The sequence below is a fragment of the Prionailurus viverrinus genome, chromosome B1 (assembly GCF_022837055.1).
Source record: "Prionailurus viverrinus isolate Anna chromosome B1, UM_Priviv_1.0, whole genome shotgun sequence".
NCBI classification, from domain to species: Eukaryota; Metazoa; Chordata; class Mammalia; order Carnivora; family Felidae; genus Prionailurus; species Prionailurus viverrinus.
In genome coordinates, this window is record NC_062564.1 from 186,380,653 (window position 1) to 186,396,643 (window position 15,991).

General features: G+C 44.2%; 1 protein-coding gene across 7 annotated transcripts in view; it reads left to right on the plus strand.

The window, feature by feature from the left end:
- CCDC149 (coiled-coil domain containing 149) overlaps positions 1-15,991 on the plus strand; it is a 96,766-nt gene that overhangs the window by 31,531 nt on the left and 49,244 nt on the right. For 6 of the 7 annotated variants that reach the window (XM_047855853.1, XM_047855849.1, XM_047855854.1 and 3 more), the window contains exons 2-4: positions 3,974-4,135; positions 5,337-5,483; positions 6,640-6,678. In XM_047855853.1, coding sequence (XP_047711809.1) covers positions 4,076-4,135; positions 5,337-5,483; positions 6,640-6,678 — 246 coding nt within the window. In that variant the 5' untranslated portion in view covers positions 3,974-4,075. The remainder of the gene's footprint in view (positions 1-3,973; positions 4,136-5,336; positions 5,484-6,639; positions 6,679-15,991) is intronic. The other variant, XM_047855851.1, reaches the window with a different exon arrangement.

The window sequence follows — 15,991 nt, forward strand, 5'->3', positions numbered from 1 at the left end:
GGACATGTCAGAGGGAGACACTAACGTCGATCACATAGACATTGGCCTTTTCTCGTTTTATCGTACATCGTTATTGCAAACACAGCTTCAGCCCAGCACCCTTTGCAACCAGGTAGTGTCCTTAGCCTCTGCTACCTAGAGATTCTGGAACTGCCACTGTCCTGGCCTGTCTCTGGAAATCGTTGAGCCAGCTCCATCCTAGAGAAGGCAGAAGAAGAGATTTCTGGGTGCTTGAAGTGAGTCATACTTCTTGGGCAGGAGCCCCTCACCCCCAGTGTTTTCTCACCCTTTACCCCCAGTGCTATTGGATGGTGGTGTTAAAATCGTGGGTTGCTCAAGTTACAGGGCACCTGGGAACCCCTCTCATTTTCCAAGGGAGGAAACCGAGGACCAGGCAGTGTGTGTTTGTTCTGTGGCTCTCCCAGGGTCCCCAAAGTTCATGATTAGCTCCTCACTAGACCTGCTTCTGGATGGAGGCCTTCTGGCTCTGCCTGGTGATTTTCTGCTGTCCACCTCCTCCATCATCCTCCTTTAGGAGCTGAAATGTCTCAAGTACGGTCACTTGGCTTGTCTGGCTTTCTGTTCTATTTTTGCTCCCCCCCCTTCCCTCTGCCCTCCCCCCCCCCCCCACCCCGCCACCAGGGCTGGGGCTGGAGTCATGCACTTGCTGGTTGTTCACAGCTGCCAACAAGGAGGCTCTTGGGGACCTTTTCCTTTCCTTGCAGTTTTTGTTATTGTTGTTGTTGTTTGTTTCCAATTGGAGGGATACGAAATGGGTCATGTTAACAGCTGCCATAGGGACTAAACTATCACCATTTTAGAACGAGTAGAAGAAATTCCATCCCATTCCCCAGTATCATCCCCTCCACACACATAACCCTTCCAGAGTTTTCTGTTGTTATTTTTTCTTAAGTGTTTATTTATTTTTGAGAGAGACAGAGCGCAAGTGGCAGGGGGGTCAGAGAGAGAGAGGGAGACAGAATCCTAAGCGGGCTGCAGGCTCTGAGCTGTCAGCACAGAGCTGGATGCGGGGCCCGAACTCAGGAACGGCAGGATCATGACCTGAGCCGAAGTCGGATGCTTCACCAGCCGAGCCACCCAGGCGCCCCTCTATTGTTATTTTAATAATACATGTAAGCTCTTTGATCGGATGCAATAAAACATAGTCCTTGCTTGTACCTATTCAGAACCCTTCTCTTCTACACAAAGTGGCTCAGATATCCCCGGAAGAGTCCTGAGAGCCTGCCTCGCCCTTGGACCCGTGGGCTGCCGCTGGCTTCTCAGGTTCTCCAGACTACTGTAGTTGGGGTTCTAACTTCCAAGATGCCACGAGGCTGGAGGTCCCCGGAGCCTGTGTTTTCCAAGTGTAGATGAAGTCAGAATCACCCGTGCCGTGTGCTAACGATGCAGATTCCTGAGCCAGTTCCAGATTCCAAGTCAGTGGGTTCCCTGAGCTGGGGCCGGGAACCCACATTTTCATGAGCATCCCAGGGGGACATAGAGCAGCGTTTTCTAGTGTTCCTTCTTGGTGCTGCCACACCGGGGTCAGGGCGCTGTGGGGGAGGTGTCCCCACCTTCGCCAGGGCAGCACCGCTTTGAGCTGCTGCAGCAATGAGGCTTCAGCCTGAGGGTTCTGCTGATAAAAATAAGTGACACAATGCAGTTTTTGCAGTTGGCTGTTCTAGACCATAGTAGAAGGAAGAGCAGTCCAGCAGTGGCTTCCTCGAGACCACCCTTTTGTTGCTGGGGCTCTAGGTTCCGTACAGAATGAGTTTGCTTTCTTCCCCTTTGGTGAAGGAATAACTGTCCTGTTTTCCATGCCCTGAAGGGACTAGAACTGCAGGACTGCACTCATCAAATCCCAGGTCACGGGGCCTTGGCAAAGGCCTCTGTGCCTGTTTCCTGCCGGGCACCTTGGACCCAAGGGAAGGGAGTCCTCTTACTCACAGCTTCCGAGGCCTGATTTGGACCTTGCCTTGGGAGAGAAACAGCTTCTCTCTCTGATCCCATCAGACTGCAGTTCGAGGTCAGGAAACTTGAATTTCCACTTTGCCCTTAGGTGGTGGCCCTTCCCTGTTCTCCTTCAGTAGACCGGCTGTTACAGCCAATCTTGCCTACAGCACCTTACCGCGTCTCCATGCAACTGGGGTTTTCTTCCCCAAAGTTGGGAGACTAAGTATCTTTGGGGCCTCAGATTTGGATCTGATCAATTGGAGGGACAAGGGTGGCCATCTTTCTGCCACCAGGACTAACAGCACTGACAACCCAGGCCTCTGATCTCGGCCGCAGGACCGGAGGCACAAGGGCAGATCGGCTAAATTGTGTGGAAATGGGATTTTTCCTGTGAAATCTCAATACCTCTTTTAGGATGTTGCAGTTTAGGGTTTTTGAGCCACTCTCCTCTGATATTTACTCACTGGGGATTTTACTCTTGAAAAATCACAGTGGCAGTACAACCATTTTGCTTCCATGAAGGCGATGTCAAAGTCTTAAAAATCCAGGACGTTTTAAGGCAGGATTCCAACCTCATTACTGCCAGGAATAAGATTCACCCAAGGTGGAAGTGTCCTCCCTTAGAACGCAAATCCGTCTCAGAATGGCTTTTCTTTCCCCTTTGTTTTTAAAGCTAAGCAATTACTTTTTTTTTTTTTTTAAGGAAAAAAAAAATTGTGCTAATGCACAAAACTCTCTTTTTCCCCTTTCATTTATTTGAAATTGAACTTAACAAAGTCAGTTCCAAGCAAGCACTATATATGAGTAATGCTTTTTGTCCATAAAAGAGCATTGACTCCAATGGTACGGGAGCGCTGATTCTCTCTCTGCTTTGTGTGAGCGTCCATAATGACAAAGTGCTCATGTCAGAGTGTATAATGAAACTATAAATTGTTTTCATGAATGCTCTGAATTTGGTCTTTTACGGGGCAAATTCAAAAGGTATTTAATGCCACATTTCACATATGTGAATAACGCCAGACGGTGCAATATATCCAATAAAAGTAAAAGAGTCCCAGTCGGGCTCACAGTGGCCCGGGTGGTGGATGATTATCAGGTGAGGGTAGTTCATGGTCAGGGGCGGGGCAGGGGGGGGCGTGGTGATGGGGAGAAGGAGGGACAAAGATATCCTGTATCTCTGAAGAAGAGTTTCAGCTAGGTACACTCAACTGTTTGGGGGTAATTCAAAGTGTGGCTAAAATACTTAGCTCACAGAGTGGATCTCTGGGGAGTGGGTCTCTGGGGAGTGGGTCTCTGGGGGTGGGTGCCTGCATTGGAACCATGGAAGTTGTACATATCTTGGTGGAGTTAGTGAACAAATGTTCTCAGGTGAGAAAATGTCTGCTGGGCTGAATGGACAAGTGAAATCTATTGCGATGATATATAATTCAATTAAGTTATTTTTAATAACCATTTTTGTATTTTTTTAATTATAGAATAGTCATAAGGGCTTATTCTAGAGAACACAGAAAAGCATAAAGAATAAAATCTTTAAAAACACCTGCAAATACTTTTGTTACCAAGAGTTGTTAATAACATTTTTTTTCAAAATTTGTATTGAATAGTCTTTCTGTGTATATCATTCCATTACATTTTAATGCGATTTTACATAATCTTATCTGGATATATACGTCCTTTTAAAACAAAATTTGGTTCCGACTATCTATCTGTGTCATTTTTTAAAAAAATATTTTGCTTTTTGCGTTATACGTCGGTTAAATGATTTTATCTATTTATCCCAGTTTGCCAAAGTTCACAAACATATAAGGCTTTTTGGTTCTGTCACGAGAGGAATACATCATGTACCGTAGCCCTCTTTAGGTGCACATGTCATTCACTGATGTCTCTGGGTATATGACCTCTAAAAATAAAAAAGGCGACAAAACGAAACCAGTCCCACGGGGTCTATTAAATACCTCGTGTGGCAAACGGAGGTCCATTGATGTTTTTGACCAACGGCTTGGATTTGTTTGTTTTGCAGTACCTAGTGTGTAAAAGAAAGCTGGAGAGTAAAAAGGAAGCTCTGCTGATCCTGTCCAAGGAGCTGGACACATGCCAGCAAGAAAGGGACCAGTACAAACTCATGGCCAATCAGCTTCGAGAGCGCCACCAATCCCTGAAGAAGAAATACCGAGAGTTGATCGTACGTGTTACGTCACGGTGACGTCCTTGTCCCCTTATGACACAAAGTGGGTTACACTGGAATTAAAATTTTAAAAAATAAATAAAGCAGGGATTTTGACATGCCATTTCTTTAAAAAAAAGGAAAAAAAAAAAAAGGATTGCATTCAAATAGTTCCAAAGTGGAAATATTCAGATGTGAAAGTTGTCACCCGTTTCCTCCACAGCCCAGCCCTAGTCGCTAGCTGATGTATATGTGGTTCCAGACCACCTGCTTTGGCACCCGTGAAATAGGCATATATACCTATGTGTTTATGTGTGTTTATATGTGCTTACTTATTAATTTATTTGTATTGGACTTTTTATCTTTGTGGTTTTTTTTTTCTTCAGTAATCTCTATACCCAAGGTAAGGCTTAAACTCACCAACTGGAGATCAATAGTGGCATGCTCTACCGACTGAGCCAGCCAGGCACCCTTTTATGGGGCTTTTAAAATAGGATGCATATTATAAAGCTGCACTAGAAGCCACTGGTAACATGGGATTATTTAAATCTCATTTCACATTAATTAGAATCCAGTAGAATTGAAAACTCCCTTCATTAGGCTCAGTCATCACACTTCACGGGGCCAGTCACCATCGGAGGCTGGCTGATGGCTGCCATATTGGATTATGTTGGTATAGATTTCCATGGTGGCCACTGTATTGGACAGTTAGATCTGGGACATTTCCATCATTGCAGAGTGCTGTTGAACAGCGTTGTGTGAATATTGTTCCAACATTTGCTCTTTTCACTCAGTACTTTATTTGGGACATCTCTCTAGGCCACACGTACGGATTCAATTCATTTTTAAAAAACAGTTGCAGAGTAGGTTTCCCATAATTTCTTTAAGCTTTCCTTTATCCTGAGCATTTAGATTCTCTCTGGGTCTTCGTGTGGCAGGATTTTTAAGGATACAGATCACACTGAAATGGAAGATACCAACTGCAGAGTCCTAGTTTGCTTCCTACTTTTTCCTCTCGCAGATACCGTCTCTGTTTTGGGGTGCTAACGCTATGGCTAACGTTTAGCTGTCTGCACTGGGATCATTGTCCTGGAACAGAAATAGAATAGAAAGATTCTGCAGGTTAAAATAATGTCGACTTACACACGGGCAGCATCAGATAGAAGAGTTTACTGAACATTTACACATTCACCTGAACCTGAATTCTCTTTATTCCCAGGTGGCACAAGAGGGCGAGGAATCAGATCCTTTTAAGACAGAAAGCCTGTGGACTGGAAGAGCTCAGTTAATTCTTGCTTATTTTGAGCGTATCCCTTCTTCCCTACCCGCTGAAAGTGTTCCGCCAGTAGAGCAAACTCAAGCATGTGTGGGTCCACTATTATTCCTTTGGATCTAACTATTTAAAAGACGAATTCAACTCAACCCAAATGAAATATTATCTTAGTTTTGGCTCTGTTCAAAAATAATTGTGATAAATCTAGTTTATTTGTTTGTTTCACATAGTTTTAGAAAGTATAGGGATGGCTGGATGGCTTCGTTGGTTGAATGTCTGACTTCGGCTCAGGTCGTGATCTCACAGGTCATGAGTTTGAGCCCCATGTTGGGCTCTGTGCTGACAGCTCAGAGCCTAGAGCCTGCTTCGTATTCTTTGTCTCTCTCTCTCTCTCTCTGCCTGTCCCCCGATTATGCTCTGTCTGTCTGTCTGTCTCTCTCTCTCTCTCTCTGTGAAAAATAAAAATAATAAAAACATTAAAAAAAGAAAATATATATGTTTCGTTGGAACTGATTTCCTAGAGTTTTTTCCAAAATAACTGGTTCAGTTTATACTTTTTTCTTAAACTATATTTGAATTTGGCTCAGGACACTATTTTTTTTTTTAATATATGAAATTTATTGTCAAATTGGTTTCCATACAACACCCAGTGCTCATCCCAAAAGGTGCCCTCCTCAATACCCATCACCCACCCTCCCCTCCCTCCCACCCCCCATCAACCCTCAGTTTGTTCTCAGTTTTTAAGAGTCTCTTATGCTTTGGCTCTCTCCCACTCTAACCTCTTTTTTTTTTTTTTTTTCCCTTCCCCTCCTCCATGGGTTTCTGTTAAGTTTCTCAGGATCCACATGAGAGTGAAACCATATGGTATCTGTCTTTCTCTGTATGGCTTATTTCACTTAGCATCACACTCTCCAGTTCCATCCACGTTGCTACAAAAGGCCATATTTCATTTTTTCTCATTGCCACATAGTATTCCATTGTGTATATAAACCACAATTTCTTTATCCATTCATCAATTGATGGACATTTAGGCTCTTTCCATAATTTGGCTATTGTTGAGAGTGCTGCTATGAACATTGGGGTACAAGTGCCCCTATGCATCAGTACTCCTGTATCCCTTGGATAAATTCTCAGGACACTATTAATTGCAGGTGGGTGGGTCTGAATTTAGTTCATAGTTTGGTTTGGTTTTTTGAATCCAAGCACATATATTGTTTTTAAGTAAAATGTAATATTTGTTTCTTTGTAGGATGGAGATCCATCACTTCCCCCTGAAAAAAGGAAACAGGTAAGACTTATTCCTGAAGCTTGGTAACTCTTGGATTATTCACACTGACGCCTTACAATGACTGGGGGATCAGGGAATCCCAAAATGTGTAGAGAGCTTCCCTACCAGCAAAACTCCCACGCCATTTATGTTCTTTTCTCCTAAATGGTAGTTAATGTTGTTTACTGATGAATCCATTCCCCCGCCCCCCACACATTTTAGGTGCTTACTTTTGTCACTGAGCAAATCCTTAGATATTTGTGGATCTGTTTATGAACTTTCTGTTCTGTTCTCTTGAGCTTCCTGGGTAGTTCCGGGGTTGTACCACACTGCTCTAGCTGTTTTGGCTTTATAATACTTGAGACATCTGTTTAGGTTAGTCTCCTTCCCTTTGCTTTTTGCTTTTCACAACTTTCTTGTTACTTTTTCCAGATAAAACTTACATTTTATCACACCTTCCTCTGATCCCACCCAAATAAACAGACCTATGGGTATTTTGATTGGGGCTTTGTTAAATTTATAGATTAATTTGGGGACAGTTAAGATATTCATAACATTAGGGGCGCCTGGGTGGCTCAGTCGGTTAAGCGTCCGACTTCGGCTTGGGTCAGGATCTCGCGGTTTGTAGGTTCAAGCCCCGCGTTGGGCTCTGTGCTGATGGTGCAGAGCCTGGAGTCTGCTTCAGATTCTGTCTCCCTCTCTCTCTGCCTCTCCCTCGCTCACACTCTGTCTCTCTCTCAAAAGTAAACGTTAAAAACAAAATTTAAAAAAAAGGATTTTCATAACATTATGTTCAGGAATATTATAAATCACATTTCTTTTAATCCAGTTGTATACACCCATATATATATATATATGTTGTTGTTTCCCAAACGTCCTGTTTTGTTCATTGGTGATATACCTGGCATCACATATAAACGTGTTGGGTCCTTTTCCCTGAGATTTTTTTTTAAATTTTTTTTAATGTTTATTTTTGACAGAGAGAGACAGAGCAAGAGCGGGGGAGGGGCAGAGAGAGAGGGGGACACAGAATCCAAAGCAGGCTCCAGGCTCCAAGCTGTCAGCACAGAGCCCGACTGAGGGCTCGAACTCACAGACCGCGAGATCATGACCTGAGCTGAAGTCGGACGCTCAACCGACTGAGCCACCAAGGCGCCCCCCCAACCCTGAGATTTTTGATGCTGAGTAAATAGTATGCCCAAGGCGCGCGCGCGCACACACACACACACACACACGCACACATACGGGGCATTTACTCTTAAACACCAGCTCAGTCCTATGGTTACCCATTTGGTTATTCGGTTCTGCTCATTCCTATACTCTCTTCCTACTTTAATTTGATTATTCTGCAATGCTCCAGGTTTGATCTAAAGGCAAATTTTGCTATGGAGCTAATTGACTTTTTTTCCCAAACAAAATTACAAGGAGATTTGTCATGAACGGTTTAAATTTGGGATCCTCAGTCTGGAATTGCTACATGTGTTTGTGTTTTTGGTGTCTACGAACAGTTATCTTTGTTGAAATTTTAAGAGTTTGTTAGTATTCATGAAGGGGTTTTACAGTTTAAGTGAATTCACGTTCCGTGACTTTATAATACAAAATTTACATTGACTGAGGAGAATCTGATGAATTCCAGTAAGTCTGTCAAGCTGCATTCTTACGGCTCTGAAAAAAAACCAGTTCAGGTCCTAAGCACTGGCTTTTTTAGATTTGCATATGGCGTTCAGTTTCTGTCCCTTTAGGATTTGTGTGATGGTGTGACTGGCACTGCGTCCTTCCCGCCTGGCTTAGAACCTCTGACTTGCTGCATGGGATAGAATGCGTTGGGGCACAGGTGACAGAAATTCCAAAGTGTTCAGACAGTGAAGAAATCGATGACCTCACATAACCAGAAGCTCAGAGGTAGCACGTGCTGTTTCTTCTCCATCGCGTGGACACCTTCTCTCCATTGTGCCACACTTAGCGAACAAAAATACAAATAAAAATACAGGACACCTGGGAAATTTGAATTTCAGATGGACAGTTGGTACTTTTTTAGTATAAAAGTATGACCGATGCGGTATTTGGGACAAATTTATACCAAACGTTGTTCATCATTTATCTAAAATTCAAATCGAACAGGGCTCCTATGTTTTGTCTGATCACTCTACCACTGTGCCGATTTTAACATCAGCTTTCTCTAGACCTGAGTATCAGCTTTCTTCTCAGGCAGGTTTCCCTAAGCAAGAGAGGTAGAAACCCCAGGCGTGGAATAGAAGTCCTTCTCTCCAGTCTGACTGGGCGAGTGTAGGACATGCTACCATTTCTGGTCTACTAACATTCACTAGGAGAGTCTCGTATGTTTTTTTTGGTTCGTTAGTTTGTTTAATTTTTTTTTTTTTTAATTTATTTTTTGAGAGAGAGAGACAGAGAATGCGAGCAGGGGAGGGGCAGAGAGAGAGGGAGAAACAGAATCCCAAGCAGGCTCCACACTGTCAGCACAGAGCCCGATGCGGGGCTCAAGTTCACGAACCGTGAGACCAGGACCTGAGCTGAAACCAAGAGTTGGACGCTTAACAGGCTGAGCCACCCAGTTGCCCTGAGAATATCATATGTTAATTGGCTTAGATTAATCACCCAGGATAGAAGGGCTGCTATGAAGCCGGCCGTAACACCCACGAAACTAATTGTGTGGCCTCGGGAAGGTTCCTTTCAGTGTCCAATTCTCAGCTTTCTCATCCATAAAATGGGAATCCACATGGTACCCACCATACGGGTGTGGCTGTAAGGAACAAACGAGAGAGTGCAGGCAGAGTCCTCACCATGGTGCCTGGCACTGGGTGAGCACCAATAAATATTTATCATCCTTTCCTCCGCCTTATCCTCTTTTTTAATCAATTGTATATTAGTGTGTCGAATCTGTCTACCACTGCCCTTGTCGGGACCCTTTTGTTTGCCTCTGACAGCTTGAAGTAGCTCGGGCCACAGAGGAGGTTCCTGGCTCGTAGGACCTCAGAGGGGTTGGTAATTAACTGGTGTTGGAGCAGAGTTTGAACCCCTGCAGTTTACTCAGAGCAGGTGCTCAGAGCCACGGTGACTCAGTACCTATTTATTGAGCATCTCATGGGTGTCTTGTGCTAATTTAGACAGTGGAGACACAGGTGTGAAAAAGTCAGAGCCAACTCCCTGAGCTTATAGAACTTGCATTGTAGTTAGAGTGACCATACCTTCGTTTTTCCAGGAATGTTTCCAGTTTTTCATGGCATAATCTCTATTAGTGCTCCTTTCCTCTCTCCAAAATCTCTTGGTTTAGACAATAAGTAATATCATCACCCTAATTCTAGTACAGATGCTATGAACAAACAATACAGAAAATAATTAAAATATATTGGATGTCAATGGCCACTGGTGCGATGGGGAGAAATGTAGAACCTGATGCAAGAGAGAGAATTCTGGCTTAGTTTTGCCAGGAAACGTCTTGGTAAATATTGGTGGGGGGGGGGGGGGATGGAGAATAGTTCCATTATTTGGAAAAATAAAGAATTTTACCCATTCAAAATATATTTTGTCGATTTTATTTACTTTTGGTTATTTTATTTATGAAAGCATGTGACTGGTCTTTGGGGAGTTGGTGTTAAGATGCCTTCTTCCTTAGCTCCTTGTGGGGAAGAAAATGCACCATTAAACGCTTAGTCACTGGTGACAATGAAACTTTCCATTTAGCCAGAAGCAAACAGCTTTGGCATACATGTGACAGGATTGGAAGGGAGAAGCACAATGATTTCCTTAACTTTTTCCTCTGGCAAGAAGGGGTTAGAAGCATGCACTCTGACCTAATGCCTCCTATATCACATTACATGCTTATCCCAAAAGCAAACCAGTGGGTGACGTATTTACCCCTCTCCCTGCAAAGCAAGTACATCTTATATAAGCAGAAGGCACTGGAACAAGAACGAGCTGTCGGGTTAATGGATGGGACATGGAGGTCAAGAGATCCACCTCTTGGAAAAGGAGGAGAGGCCACATTGAGCATCTCATTGCCCATCAGCCTTGTTTCTTGATTTAGGAGGAAGAATCTCTCTGGTCTCTACTTACTGCCCCCTTCCCCCGTTGATTGCTCAGAGGGACAGATGGCTTGATCATTCTATTACGGACTGGATGTTTGTATCCCCCCGCCCTTTCATATATTGAAATGCTCCTCCCCAGTGTGACGGTATTAGAAGCTGGAGCCCCTGAAAGGTAGTTGGGATGAGATGAGGTCCTGGAGGTGGAGGCGTCACAAACGGGATTAGTGCCCTTACGGGAGTCATGACAAAGCTCGCTCTCTCTGCTCTGCTCCCCGCGTTGCGAGGATACAATAAGGAGTCACAACCGAAGCGGGCCCTCACCAGAACCTGACCATGCTGGCACCCCAGCGTCAGCTTGTCAGCCTGTGGAACTCTGCAAAACTAAATTTCTGTTATTTGCAAGCCACCCAGACTGTGGCACTTTGTTATCGCATCTTGAGCTGACTATAAACGTATTTGAGGGTTCTTCTCGAATGTAGGTGGAACCAGTACCACATCCCCAGCCTTTGTAGTGCTTTGTGCTCTTCAGAGACCGTAGAGGCACACGCGTTTGTACACACGTGATCTCCCAACTCTCTCCTGAAGTCACACGGGCAAGTTAGGTCTTCCGCAAAGTCGCAAGGTCGCATCGTTGGGTAGCAGTAGGTGGTAAGAGGCTGGGTTCTGGTGTCCAGTCGCACTGATTCGAATTTCACCCTTCCTTCCACTTGCAGCCTGGGGGAGTACAGGGGAGCTGCCTGACCTTTCTGAGACTCAAATTCCTCCTCTCCAAGGTGAACATCATAACGAGGCGTATGCACAAAGCTCTTGTGAGGCATTGGTATGATAATGCTTGTAATGCTCATTGCCTGGTACTTAGTGAGTGCTTGGTGAATGTTTTTCATGTTTCCTGTGACTCGTCCAAGGTCACACAACCAGTTAACAGAGTAGAACTAAAATCCACGTCAGCTAACTCGTAGTTCAGTGCTCTCGTTCAGGTTTTTTTGTTCTAGATTCGACTCTTAGACTGAGTGGGGAGGAAGCATAGTCAACATTGAATCCAACCCATTTTGGAAGTCCAGACATTCAGGTGCTTTAATCAAAGCCCTCTCCTTAGAAGTGGTGGAGAACCAGAAGCAGCTAGGAATTTCTACCTGGGAAGCCAGTGTTCTTTCTTGTGGCAACCAGTGTGTGGCCATAGATAACTTTCCTGCTTCGTCTCCTCCACAGAGGACAGACCAGAACTTTCGTGTTTGTAGTTCGAGAAATATAGTTGTCGAGGCTAAAGAAAGCCTTAGAACTTAGACTCCTTTTTAAAACAACTCAATTTCCAATGTCGAGCCATCCATTCCAGAAGCTGTGAAGAAATGGTGACAACAGCGATGGCCTAATCGCTTCTCCTGGGATGTCGAAATGAAAATTTGTTCTTGGCGCCCCCAGCACATCCGCACACAGGGTACCTCTCTGCACTGCACTGAGAGATCACCAGAAGATCTCAAACAACCTTTGAAATCTTTTTCTTCTGTTAAGCAAGCAGTTCCTCCAAAGGAGACAAAGGGAATTTAAATTATCTTGGGTTAATATTCTTAGAAGATGGGACTCTTTGGGGTCACAGCAGCACATTTTCCCCATTCAGACTCCTCCTTGAGTAAACAATCAAACGCATCTTTGTTTTCCCCTGTTTTGATTTTGAGCTGACACATTACGGGAGATAATTCCTCCTGGCTTAAGCGGGAGTCTCTGCTTTCTTCCCTTGTAGAGTGATGGCTTCTTTAGACGGTGACATGTGCCAGAATGCTGACCCTGGAGAAATCAGAGCATGCAGGGGCCCTTTGGGGGATGGGAGGGAGCCTTTTATTTCAGTAGAAAAGTCTTCTTGGTCAACCTTTTTTTCTTCCCCAGTGACTGCAAATCAAAGCAACTTTGTATACGCGCCCTGGTTTGATGCTCAGAACCTAAAACTTCCTTCAAAGATCTTAAGTGCTTTGAGATGCTTCTTTTCATGACTCTTTGAATAGCACGACTTTCCTGTCCCACCAGGGACACTGGGAAGAAGTGCAGGTCCAGCCTGTGGGAGCCCTCCCACATCTCCGTGACAGCAGCAACTCTGTTCTGAGCACCAGTGCATCTTGCTATCGGTTCTGTGAATCCTTGCGAGGGGTTTGGGAGGAAGGTGAGAGCACCCCACCCCCATCCCCCAGTTTATAGATGAGGAAATGTAGGCTCGACAAGTCCAGACAACTTGAGAGTTACTAAGGGGGGCGGGGGACGCGAAGGGGTAGGCGCAGAATCCTAATGGCCAAGATGAAGCAAACATTCATCGTAACAGCAGCCTCTCAGATCTATTGAAGAGTGTTGTTTGCCTGTGGGCCTGGAAATGGGTTCCTTCGCAAGCGTGTGCTTCGAGATGATGAGGTCGGAGTAGGCTGCTGAGGGCCCCGTTTGCACAGCCAAAAACTATGTATGGAGTGAGCTTTGGCTGGGTGGGGTTTTTTTGTTTTTTTCTTTGTAAATAAGAAAACTGTCACTGTAGCAGAGGTCGTCATCTTGGCAGTTGCTATGAATAGGGGGTTCCTTGCTCAGCAAAGCGAGCTTCAGTCTGTTACTATTAACACAGTTGCCGCCATAGACCAAAGCAGCAGAGTAGAAATTGCCATTAAATTTGCTATCAATCACACCGCTCAAGTATACTTGATGTTTCATCAAACTTTTTTTTTTTTTTTAACATTCTTGTTTAACCTAGCACTTTCCCCTATGAAAGGTGTGGGTGTAAGGAGTCCAGAGCCTCGGACTTTTTAACACCTTGTCGAGCAGCCTGTTGTAAGTCTGGTCTCTGTCTCTTTCCCACTCACCCTCTCTTTTCCTTAGTGTTCTCCGGGAAATGCATAGGTCAAGGTTTTACTTCTCTTTTACTTATTTTTTTTTTTCCCTCCCGCTTTTAAATTGTCGTTTTGATATGTCAGTCAACTGAGAAGTAAGTTTTCGGAGTTTTTGGTATACATCATTTCTACACTATGATGGAGGCTAACTTTTCCCTGGCTAGGTTATTGCAACACCGTACAGCTAACAAATTACCGAGATTGAGGATGGTGTGAGAGATTGTTCCTGGAATGTTGCCCCTGCCCCCTTGTTGCTGATCTGAATCATTTAAGGACTTCGTTGGCAACATGTGGCTCCTCCCCTTTTTCTGCTCTCCCCAGCGTCTGGGCTAGTGCAAGGTTAGAAGGTTAACCTTAAGCTTTTTATCGCTTTCTTTTATTTTGCGTTGCTTTTCCTCTATCCTGTTAGGTTCAGTACACAAGGGCCTGCAAATTTAATCGACAAAAGACAGAAGAACAAAAGTATACAATTTTGTGAATATTTTACATGAATGGGAAAGTTCACAGATGAAGTGAGACTCAAAGAAGTCGTTGACTCGGGGCTTATATACCGTTTTAATAAAAGAAAGGACGTCTGGGCTTCAAGGGATGATAAACTGTGGGAAAGTGACTAGGAAATGTACGAGGAAGCTAATGGGAAGCTAAGGGTTATTTTAGTAAGGTTTGTTTATGCAGACTCATGGGTGTCAGGGGCTGCTCTCTGGTGATGAGTCTCTTGCTTCTTCCTGGTATGGAAGAAGATGGAACACTTCACAAAGGGAAATTTATGCTCTGCATTTAGGCAGACATGGGGAGGACGGAAGGAAACTGTCTCTCTCTATCTATGGACTCTCAATTGCCTTCAGCTCAAAATATCCTTATGGCCAAGTGGAATATTTTGGAATGGCATGTTCTGATCCCCTTCATATCCATCTTTTCTTACGTCAAGGAGAATGGTATGTAGTGGACCCTTTTTTTCCCCTCCCGTATAAAAGATCCAGGGCTGTTTCTTACAACTAGTATCCTGAAAACCTTCCTTGTGCATGAGTGTCGATCACTTGATCATTGAAAGCAAGAGTCCTTAACAGTAATTGTCATTGCCAAGTTATATATCATTTACTTTTTAAAAAATCTCCCTCCCATCACTTCTGGTAAGTTTAAAAAAAAAAAAAAACTGTATTGCATCTAGAATGTAAACTTTTCTGACATATTTTATGGCACGTAGAGGGGAATTGAGACCTAGTGGCAGAGGTACTAAGCTAAGCTAGAGTTTAGGATACAGTGGGACTTGAAGAAAGCTGGAAAAATGACGCCCCCTGCCCATGGGACTCTGCCTCAGTGAGAATTTCTGCCCCCAAAGGCAGAAAGGTTGGGGTGTGAGATCCACACTGCTCTCTCAACTTCCAGATCTTTGCCTTCACATAACTATCGGGATCTGTGGCCCTCACCTCTGTGCAGAGAGAATTTCCATGAGCGCCATGGTGCCCACACCAAGGACTGGCTTTGGAAGCACTCTTCTGCAGACATCGCTTATAATCGGGGGTTGAATTGTTCATTGATGAAGGTGTGCCAGAATGTTCCAGCTATGTCCTCATCAAATCTCCCTCTCCTCTCTTCCCCATCACAATTTTACTGAACTTCCAGCCAGAAAGAGTGATTGCGATATATATGGGTCCTATGATACATTCCACTGTATTCATTCCCCTATTATCAGAGCTAAAATGTCACCCTTTCACATCAGCCCTGGCTAGATCTGAATATTTAAAAGAGGCTTCTCTTTAAACCTTTTTATGTTTTGCTGTTTAAGCTACCTCCTGCCCCAGAGACTTAGAGGAAATAATTTCTCAGTTTGGTTTTCCTTCCCAGTGTTAGCCTGTCTGCCACGCTTTCTCTGACATTTCCTTTCTATAGTGCTGCTGTTGCAAACTGATGGTCACAGAGTCCTTCTCAATAACACAGAGACAGAATGCTCTGCATAGCTGATAAATTATAAGCAGGAGCCACGTGTTAGCTTGATGGATTGTTATAGTGAGTGTGTGTGAGTCATGGGTGTTATTTTTGGTCAAAAGAATTGTGTGAACTTTTCTCCTCTATTTTGAGTGCTTTGATGAAATGTACTACTTTCTTTTCTTTTCTCTCTTTATTTCGCCCACCCCCCCTTTAAGGTATACGGCAAGGGATTAGGTACCATATCAGAACAGTCATGTTCTGGTTCCCAAAGTTACTGTTTTGGAGTTGAAGAGGCAGAAGGACTCAACAGACTGAACAGGAAAAAAGAAATGTGTTGACAGGAAACTCAGCCTGTGAAATATAAAATTACACTCTCCCGGCTTTGAAGCAGGGTGCCTCCCCCACCTGGCCCTCCCAGAGTGGTCAGTTTCAAAGCTGGGGGAGATTCACTAGAACCTAGCTTGGGGGCGCCTGGGTGGCTCAGTCACTTGAGCTTCCGAC